This window comes from Drosophila suzukii, chromosome Y, assembly GCF_043229965.1.
Source record: "Drosophila suzukii chromosome Y, CBGP_Dsuzu_IsoJpt1.0, whole genome shotgun sequence".
Lineage (NCBI taxonomy): Eukaryota > Metazoa > Arthropoda > Insecta > Diptera > Drosophilidae > Drosophila > Drosophila suzukii.
In genome coordinates this window covers 1,357,013-1,367,682 of record NC_092085.1, presented here as the reverse complement: position 1 = coordinate 1,367,682, position 10,670 = coordinate 1,357,013, and the positions used below count along the sequence as shown (strand labels likewise).

The following is a 10,670-nucleotide window of genomic DNA, read 5'->3' as shown; positions in this document are numbered from 1 at the left end:
TATGTAGATTACCTCAAACCAGGGAGGAATTTGTGGAAAAATTTAGTCAATTATTTCGGGGACTCGGTAAGCTGCCAAAGAAACAATCAATCATTTTGAAGGAAGGTGCTCAGCCTGTGCTCCATTACAAAAAAAGTTCTCACAAAGTTTGTTAGGGTCATTGGAGCAAGAGTTAAATGCTATGGTAAAGGAAAATATAATCTCCCCAGTAACATACCCGACTAGTTGGGTGAACAATTTGCAAGTAGTGGAAAAATCAAACGGAAAACTCCGACTTTGTTTAGACCCTAAGCCGTTAAATAACGCAATTAAAAGAGAACATTACCTTATACCAACAATAGATGATTTTATGATACAATTAACTCGGAAAAAGGTTTTTACTATCCTGGATCTGTCCCATGGATTCTGGCAAATGGAGCTGGATGAAGCTAGTTCAGATTTAACGACATTCATGACTCCATTCGGGAGATTTAAACTTAACCGGGTTCCATTTGGAACCAATAGCGCTCCTGAAATGTTTCAACGAAATATGGTTCAAATTTTTGGAGGCATACCAAATGTAATAGTTTACTTTGATGACATAGGAACATTAGGGAAAAATCTTGAAGATCATGATAACACGTTGTTACAAGTACTTCAGCGGGCTCAAGAAAATGGAATACGTTTTAACCCGGACAAAGTTCAATATAGGAAACAAGAAGTTGAATTTATGGGTCATATTTTATCAGAAGGGCAAATAAAACCTCAAAGAAAGCATTTAGAAGCCATTCAGAATATTAAAGTCCCAGAAGATAAAGCGGGAGTGCTACGTATTCTTGGACTTTTTAAATATTTAGCCAAGTTTATCCCAGACTTATCTTCTAGAACTACAAACCTGAGAAATCTGACTAGGAATGATACTTCGTTTGAGTGGACTGTACAACATCAAAACGAACTCAATGACTTGCTTAGAACTATAACAAGTGATCCGATTTTAGCCGTCTATGACAGCGCTAAGCCTGTTGTCATTCAAACCGATGCCTCAAAAAACGGTCTCGGTTGATTTATTCTACAAAACGGACATCCAATCAGTTTTGCGTCACGTACGCTTACAAAGAGTGAACAAAAGTGGGCTCAAATTGAAAAAGAGCTTTTAGCAATTGTTTTTGCGTGTGAAAGGTTTCACTACTATGTCTACGGTAGAGAATTTTTAGTAGAAAGTGACCACAAGCCTCTGGAAGTCTTATTAAGCTGTGACATTGACTCAGTAACAATGCGATTACAGCGAATGCTGCTATATCTTCTAAAATACCCAAAAATGTCCGTAAAATATAAACCTGGAAGAGACATGTTAGTTGCAGACTGTTTATCTCGAGCTCAACTACCGGATGAATCAGACATCCCGGAACTGGCCAATGTAATTCATATAATAAGCCAAGCAGCCTCTTTCTCGCAAGAAAATTATGAATGCTATCTTAGGGTTTTGGAAAACGATGAAAATTATTGGAAAATAGCTGAATTTGTTAAAAATGGGTGGCCATCATTCCATAAATTAAACCAATTTTGTCAAAACTTCTATAAATTCAAATCGGAATTACACTTTGAAAACGGTCTTCTATTTCGTGCTGATAGGCTGGTGATCCCGTCCAAGTTACAGAAATCAATCTCAAACCAAGTTCATGAGTCCCATTTAGGTGTGGAGAAAACCTTAGCTCGAGCACGAAAACTTTACTACTGGCCAGACATGAGCGTACAAATTAAGGAATTGGTGCACTCTTGCGAGGTATGTGAAAGGTTCAGAAGAAACAATCAAAAGGAACCGCTAATAGATGATGAAACACCAGAATATCCATTTCATATGGCAGGAATGGATATTTTTGATTACAGGGGAAACAATTTTTTGTCAATCTTTGATGCATATTCTAATTTCTTGATTGTTAGTCGGCTAAAAGGGAAATCAGTTGCAAATGTCATTGAAGAACTAAGAAAAACATTTGATAATTATGGGTACCCATCAAAGCTCAAATGTGATAACAATCCCTTTAATTCATTTTCGTTTAGCAACTTTGCTAATGAATGTAATACATTATTGCAGTTTTCGAGTCCTAGGTACCCACAAAGCAAGGGACTAGCAGAAAAAGGGGTGGCGATTGCGAAGAATATTTTAAAACGTTGCTCCAAAGCAACTGATTACCAGTATAGAATCCTTGAGTACAATGCTACTCCCGTAGCTAGTTTAGGTCTTGCTCCATGCGAACTTTTCTTTGGAAGAATGTGTAAGACAAAAATGCCAATTAAGAAATCGGAGCTGTTGAGAAATCACATTGAGGAGGAAAAGATTATTAAAAGATTCGGTCATAAAAAGGCGAAACAAAAGGCCTATTATAATATGCACTCAAAAACTCTGCGTCCATTAAATATAGGAGATAAAGTCCAATTTAGAAAAAATGCCAATGAATGGGAATATGGAATCATAAAACAAAAAGTAAATGAAAGATCGTACATTATAAAAGATTACTTCAATATATATCATATCAACGATTATTACAGTGTGCACACATGTGAGCTTGTCTGTGGGCTGCTGCTGGTGCTTAGCATAATTGTTAAATTGTCGAACACCGCATGCTGAAGATTAAATTCCAAGCGAGGCGATTCCCAGCTTCGACCGTTCACTTGAATGCCTCGATGCCCCCCGATTCCCGACTCACGATGCCCCGATGTTCCGAATCCCCGGCCTCCAAACTCGGATTCCAGTTTAGCCGATTCCTCCTCGCTGGCAGCAGATTAAAGGGGCAATAAATAGGCATTAAGTGGGGCAGACAAGTGTGGCAGGATGGTAGGATGGCAGGATCCGCAAGGATCTGGAGCACTGGCAACCAAAGCACAGACTTCAGACAGCTCGCAGGAGCCACAAAGAAATGTAAGTAAGTCGCATGGAAATGTTTTTTGCAATTTGTTTTGGTTTGATGCCGATGCGGGCCATTCTCAAGTTACACAGCGAAAAAAGTGGGCAAAGTGTAATAGATTTTAAAGAAATATAAATGTTGAATACTTTTACCAAAGATCAGTTTGAAAAAATAAGGAAAACCTAATATCCCCTAACAAATAACGCTATAAAAATGATGATATTCAACATGATATTTTTCTGAAGTGCCCTTTTCTTTTTGAAAACTTTTTCCCAGTGCGTACCGATGCTGATGTTGCTCCTGGTCAGGACCAAGAAGAGGACCAGGACCAAGGACGAGACAAAGATGAGGACGCGGATGAAGACGCATCATCAGCATCAGAATCAGCGGGAGCAGACGAAAGATTGTGGCATCCTTCAAGTGGATTGCTGCTAGACGAGCTGAAATGAAAGCGATTGAAAGGCCAACGAGGGGGTGGAAGGTGGGGGTGGTAGGTGAGGAGGTGGTGCTGCTTCAGGGGGTGGCAGATGGGCGATAAGCGCAGGAAAGTTGAAGAAGCAACCGTAAAGAAGTTCATCCAGATACAATGAAAAGCAAGGACTCGAGCGAGGGGCGAGGACAGGCTGGAAAATCTGCTGGAAGATGGGTTAAGGGGTGGCGAAAGGAGTCGGGAGTCGCGAAAATGGGGGGTGGGATTTAAAGTAAGACATTTTTTATGAGAAACGAATTAAAATGGAATGAACGGAACTATCAGCGATGAAGGAGCAGATTAAAGACCATCGAGCGGCGGAGCAGGGGCTGCGGAGAAAGCGAAGAATCCAGTGAAAGGGTAAGAAGAACCAGCCAAAGAATGTCAAGTAGAAAGCGAGCAAAGACCGGTAATAAATAGAGATAAATGGAATAGATAAGACAGATTACAGATGGAATTTATGTATGTGGCTGCATGGAGGCGATGCCAAAAAAAACAAGGAAGAACGCTATAGTCGAGTACCTCGACTATCAGATACCCGTTACTCAGATAACAAACTTTAAAATAAGTTAGCCGCGCACTTTGTTCTCTCTCCCTTGCTCTCATTTCTCGGCTCTGCTTTTGTTTCAGCCAGCGCCAAGAATGAGAAAGCAACACATAAAATAGACAAAAAACATTTATATTTATGTATGCTTGCTAAACATACACAATTTTAAGGCACATTCTGTATTTCAAAATATTTGGTTGAATAGCTTTGTTTGAAAGAATTCTATTTGCCGCGGATATTAGATTGCAATTTTTTACGTCCACACACATGCATAAATACATATGTTGTATGTATGTCGTTTTCTGGCTCTAGTGTCAAGGCTTGTCCTAACTACTTTGGTTTGAGAGCATTGGACTGAAAACGGAAAAGTTTTTTTGGGACAATCTATAGGTATTTATTAAGCTAATTCATATTCTTTGAAAGAGATAAATAAAGATGTACAGATCCTTAAAGGTTTTTGCCCGTCAATGGGACAAATTGATAAAGGGTTCATTATTCAATAGAATAAGTTAGCCGCGCACTTTGCTCTCTCTGAGCGCCGGCAGGGCTTTTTTCTTTGCCGCTAAGTTCGGCCGGCAACTATTTACATACACACACATACACGCGTAAAAACATTTCGCATTGTCTGGCTCTGACGTCATAGCTTTTTTCTTTGGAGGTTTGTGGGCGTTAGAGTGGGCGTAGCAAAATTTTTGGTCAATCGATAGGTATTGACAAGACTAATACATTTCAGTTAAAATTTTCTATCTAGCATCAAAACTGTAGGAGTTACATTTTAGGGCGGTTTGTGGGCGTTAGAGTGGGCGTGGCAGTCTACTGAAACAAACTTGCGCTGCGTAAGAAGCTCAGGAATCTGTACGCCAAATCTCAATAGCCTAGCTCTCATAGTTTCCGAGATCTCAGCGTTCATCCGGACAGACGGACATGGCTAGATCGACTCGGCTAGTGATCCTGATCAAGAATATATATACTTTATGGGGTCGGAAACGCTTCCTTCTGCCTGTTACATACTTTCCGACGAATCTAGTATACCCTTTTACTCTACGAGTAACGGGTATAACAATTCTTTTAGCGGTACAAGTTTTTAACGAAAAGTTTATAAATTGGCATTTTTCGTATGCATATCGATCAATCCAAGTTTGTTCCGGTGCGTCATAAGTGCATATTATTTAATCATTTTTCGCTGTGTACCCTTAACAACACATCTCTGCGCCAGCATGGTTTATTTAACAAGAACAGAACTCAGGACTCAGACTCAGTCGGCCTGAGTTGCAGTCTCAGATGAAGCTAAAGAATCGGAGTCCTGCTCGTTTAAATGATTCACTTTCTGGTCTTTGGCTAAGGCAGAGCGTCGCCAGCTAGAAAAGGACGAAGGAAGCCCCCAAAGAAATCAAATGGAAGAGTTGTGCTACACAAAGCGAAAGGAATCAGGATGAGATGAGCCAACGACCAGATGGAATAAAGGCCAACAGACGACGGCCGAACACGAGGGACTGCCGAAGGCATTCGGATTTGCTGTGCAGAGGAAGGAGCAATGAGTGGAAGCTCCGCTGCAAGGACTCTGTGGTGAGTTTGGCTCTCGCTCTGTTTTCTGCCCGAAAAGAGCGCGAAGTTTCAAGCCTGGCTTAAGGACGATATTACCAAGTTTCTATCAAGGGTTATTTAAAGCTAAAATATCACAGATATTTTTGAAACAAAACACAAAGTACTCATGGTTATCAAGGACTTTAGAATTAGAATGTTAAAAACAATGTTATTTATTGTATATAATTTATTAAAATAATTTTTTGTTTCGGTACTTTAAGTTAATACAACGTAGTATGCAATAAGATCATTGGTGTTTTTTGCGGTACTTTAATATCGGTCAAATATATCGGATATCGCAAGCCAATGCAACACTTTTAAAAATATATCGGTGTATTTATGAGTGCTCCTTGGACACTTTATGTTCCCCATACTTTTTCAATATTCTAAGCTTCGTGGGCTTGACTTTTCCACTTGGCGTTGGTTTCGGATTTGGATTCCAGCGGGGGATGATCCAGGTTGTCTTGGCCCTTGTGCCTTAACCCCTCCGCTCTGTCCCTTAACCCTTGCTGGCCCACTGGCACACGGACATTACAATTGTAAGCATCAGTGTATGCGCTTGTATCTCTTCCTCTGAGTGTGTACGTATAATATGGCATTGTGTGCGTGTCAGTGAGTGTGTCTGTGTGTGGCGCGTGTTTGTGTTTCTAAGTTCGTTTGCTGCTGCTTCAGCTTCTGTTCCTTGCACTTGAAGAAAACCCCCTGCTAAAGGAGTACATTTTTGGAATTTCAAATGTGCTGTGAACTTATCATAATTCAGCGAATAATTGTTTTTAACCAAGTAAAGCGAAATAGTTGAGGGGTTTTTAAGAGGGTGCTTCAGATACCCCTTCCTTGGGCATTAGTAAACGAAATTTTGAGTTTAATCTCTATTTGAATATTCTTTCATAATATTTTAAAATTATTTGGATACTCTTTCATAATATTTATACCCGTTACTCGTAGAGTAAAAGGGTATACTAGATTCGTCGGAAAGTATGTAACAGGCAGAAGGAAGCGTTTCCGACCCCATAAAGTATATATATTCTTGATCAGGATCACTAGCCGAGTCGATCTAGCCATGTCCGTCTGTCCGTCTGTCCGGATGAACGCTGAGATCTCGGAAACTATGAGAGCTAGGCTATTGAGATTTGGCGTACAGATTCCTGAGCTTCTTACGCAGCGCAAGTTTGTTTCAGTAGACTGCCACGCCCACTCTAACGCCCACAAACCGCCCTAAAGTGCGCGGCTAACTTATTCTATTGAATATTGAACCCTTTATCCATTTGTCCCATTGACGGGCATAAACCTTTAAAGATCTGTACATCTTTATTTATCTCTTTCAAAGAATATGAATTAGCTTAATAAATACCTATAGATTGTCCCAAAAAAACTTTTCCGTTTTCAGTCCAATGCTCTCAAACCAAAGTAGTTAGGACAATCCTTGACACTAGAGCCAGAAAACGACATACATACATACATATGTATTTATGCATGTGTGTGGACGTAAAAAATTGCAATCTAATACCCGGGCAAACAGAATTCTTTCAAACAAAGCTATTCAACCAAATATTTTGAAATACAGAATGTGCCTTAAAATTGTGTATGTTTAGCAAGCATACATAAATATAAATGTTTTTTGTCTATTTTATGTGTTGCTTTCTCATTCTTGGCGCTGGCTGAGCCGACAAATGAGAGCAAGGGAGAGAGAGCAAAGTGCGCGGCTAAATTATTTTAAAGTTTGTTATCTGAGTAACGGTTATCTGATAGTCGAGGTACTCGACTAAAGCGTTCTTCCTTGTTTTGCTTGTGTATTGTTAATTCAAATGATTTCGAATCGAATTTCGGGCAAATTTTGTAATACCAAAATCAATAATGGTTTGCACTTGTGTGTGTAATAATAGTGAGAATGCAGTATTCTCATAATTAGGTAGTAAGTGTCAATAATGTATAAGCTCATATTGAATGTACGTATGTTCGTTAGAGACGGTCACACTGGACAAGCGCGCTTCCGTTTAAAAAGTGGCATCAATAAAGACACGCTTCAATACACGTCTTACAAAATCATTAATAATCTGCATATCAACAATTATTACATGGTGTCAGAAGTGAAAATATCAATTGCAAACTAAAAAGGAACAAAATGGAGCGAGTTCTACAAGAAATCGACTGCTCAATGCTGGCATTAGAGTGGCCAAAATGGAAGAGGTCGTTTATCATGTACATGATGGCGTCAGGCAAAGACTCAGAGCCAGAAGCCAAAAAGATTGCCACATTCCTATGGTTGGCTGGATCAAAGGTCACGGAAATATACAGTACATTGTTTCCCAACGATGGAACCGCACATGGCATGGTCGGCACCATGGTGACGTCTTCAGACCCGTCTACCTCTGCCGCGGTCGTCAGCCGTACACTGGAGGACGTACTAAAGGCATTCGATGACTACAGCATCCCGTTCCGAAACATCACAATGGAATCCTACAAATTCAACAACATTGTTCAAACTGAGGGACAGCCTTTCATAGAGTTTGAGACGCAACTCCGCAAGCAGGTACAGTTATGTGACTACAAATGTGACTGTGGCCGAACATACGAAGAACGTATGTTGCTAGACCGCTTCATAATTGGCATTCAAGATAAAAGGCTGCAGCTTAAACTCCTTGAATCAAAAAACAAGAAACTCGAGGAGATCATCACTGAGTGCAAAGCCTTTGAAGCGGCCGCAAAAAACAATGAATTTCTACGGAATCCCCATTATGAAAAGTCCGTTGACGCAGTTGTCCGTCGCTGTTATAATTGCGGAGCAATTTTCAACCCGAATCATCTTTCCGAGTGCCGTGCAAAGGAAATGGCATGTTACTATTGCGGAAAAATTGGACATTTTTCCAAGTACTGCAAGCAGCAGAAGAAACGAGTGGATAACAACAACTACAACAGCAGCAATAGACGAGTGGATAACAACAACATCAGCAACAAATGAGTGGATAACAACAACTACAAAAGCAAGCAGATAGATGTGGATCGCAAGCAAACAGCCGGAGCAGTTATTAATTGGATAGAATCAGGTAAAAGTAAGGAAAGAGTATTTAAATCAGAGGCTTACATTAATGAAAGTAATTTTAGAATAAGCGAGTGCGGGCTAAACAGAGTAAGATGGACGAAAACATATAAAATAAATGGGAAAAATATTACGTTTAAAGTGGACACAGGCGCTGATGTTAACTGCATCCCAAGTGATTCTTGGTTTTAATTTTGACTAATTTTTGACTATAATAATGTTAAAGTTAATAATTTTGGAAAAGTTAAAGCAAACTGTTATGATCTGAATTCAGAAACAGCAAAATGTATTGAATTTTTAGTTGTTGATGCGAAATGTGAACCACTATTAGGTCTTAAGTCCTCTGTAGAATTAAAACTCATTAAACATTTAAATATTGATTCAATATGTAGATTACCTCAAACCAGGGAGGAATTTGTGGAAAAATTTAGTCAATTATTTCGGGGACTCGGTAAGCTGCCAAAGAAACAATCAATCATTTTGAAGGAAGGTGCTCAGCCTGTGCTCCATTACAAAAAAAGTTCCCACAAAGTTTGTTAGGGTCATTGGAGCAAGAGTTAAATGCTATGGTAAAGGAAAATATAATCTCCCCAGTAACATACCCGACTAGTTGGGTGAACAATTTGCAAGTAGTGGAAAAATCAAACGGAAAACTCCGACTTTGTTTAGACCCTAAGCCGTTAAATAACGCAATTAAAAGAGAACATTACCTTATACCAACAATAGATGATTTTATGATACAATTAACTCGGAAAAAGGTTTTTACTATCCTGGATCTGTCCCATGGATTCTGGCAAATGGAGCTGGATGAAGCTAGTTCAGATTTAACGACATTCATGACTCCATTCGGGAGATTTAAATTTAACCGGGTTCCATTTGGAACCAATAGCGCTCCTGAAATGTTTCAACGAAATATGGTTCAAATTTTTGGAGGCATACCAAATGTAATAGTTTACTTTGATGACATAGGAACATTAGGGAAAAATCTTGAAGATCATGATAACACGTTGTTACAAGTACTTCAGCGGGCTCAAGAAAATGGAATACGTTTTAACCCGGACAAAGTTCAATATAGGAAACAAGAAGTTGAATTTATGGGTCATATTTTATCAGAAGGGCAAATAACCTCAAAGAAAGCATTTAGAAGCCATTCAGAATATTAAAGTCCCAGAAGATAAAGCGGGAGTGCTACGTATTCTTGGACTTTTTAAATATTTAGCCAAGTTTATCCCAGACTTATCTTCTAGAACTACAAACCTGAGAAATCTGACTAGGAATGATACTTCGTTTGAGTGGACTGTACAACATCAAAACGAACTCAATGACTTGCTTAGAACTATAACAAGTGATCCGATTTTAGCCGTCTATGACAGCGCTAAGCCTGTTGTCATTCAAACCGATGCCTCAAAAAACGGTCTCGGTTGATTTATTCTACAAAACGGACATCCAATCAGTTTTGCGTCACGTACGCTTACAAAGAGTGAACAAAAGTGGGCTCAAATTGAAAAAGAGCTTTTAGCAATTGTTTTTGCGTGTGAAAGGTTTCACTACTATGTCTACGGTAGAGAATTTTTAGTAGAAAGTGACCACAAGCCTCTGGAAGTCTTATTAAGCCGTGACATTGACTCAGTAACAATGCGATTACAGCGAATGCTGCTATATCTTCTAAAATACCCAAAAATGTCCGTAAAATATAAACCTGGAAGAGACATGTTAGTTGCAGACTGTTTATCTCGAGCTCAACTACCGGATGAATCAGTCATCCCGGAACTGGCCAATGTAATTCATATAATAAGCCAAGCAGCCTCTTTCTCGCAAGAAAATTATGAATGCTATCTTAGGGTTTTGGAAAACGATGAAAATTATTGGAAAATAGCTGAATTTGTTAAAAATGGGTGGCCATCATTCCATAAATTAAACCAATTTTGTCAAAACTTCTATAAATTCAAATCGGAATTACACTTTGAAAACGGTCTTCTATTTCGTGCTGATAGGCTGGTGATCCAGTCCAAGTTACAGAAATCAATCTCAAACCAAGTTCATGAGTCCCATTTAGGTGTGGAGAAAACCTTAGCTCGAGCACGAAAACTTTACTACTGGCCAGACATTAGCGTACAAATTAAGGAATTGGTGCACTCTTGCGAGGTA

At 39.3% G+C, this 10,670-nt stretch overlaps 1 protein-coding gene across 2 annotated transcripts; it reads left to right on the top strand.

Moving 5' to 3' along the window:
- Positions 1-7,473: 7,473 nt before the first annotated feature.
- On the top strand, positions 7,474-8,702 carry LOC139353681 (uncharacterized). 2 transcript variants are annotated; one of them, XM_070998014.1, is made up of 2 exons: positions 7,474-8,529; positions 8,588-8,702. In XM_070998014.1, exon 1 carries the CDS (start codon positions 7,608-7,610, stop codon positions 8,442-8,444), a length of 837 nt encoding a protein of 278 aa, XP_070854115.1. In that variant the 5' UTR covers positions 7,474-7,607; the 3' UTR covers positions 8,445-8,529; positions 8,588-8,702. The 2 variants fall into 2 exon arrangements, with proteins under 2 accessions (XP_070854115.1, XP_070854116.1); XM_070998015.1 differs by having other exon boundaries at positions 7,474-8,535.
- The last annotated feature ends 1,968 nt before the right edge of the window (positions 8,703-10,670 follow it).

Coding starts and splice junctions, on each gene's coding strand:
- LOC139353681 (XM_070998014.1), top strand. CDS start 7,608: ATGGAGCGAGTTCTACAAGAAATCGACTGCTCAATGCTGGCATTAGAG.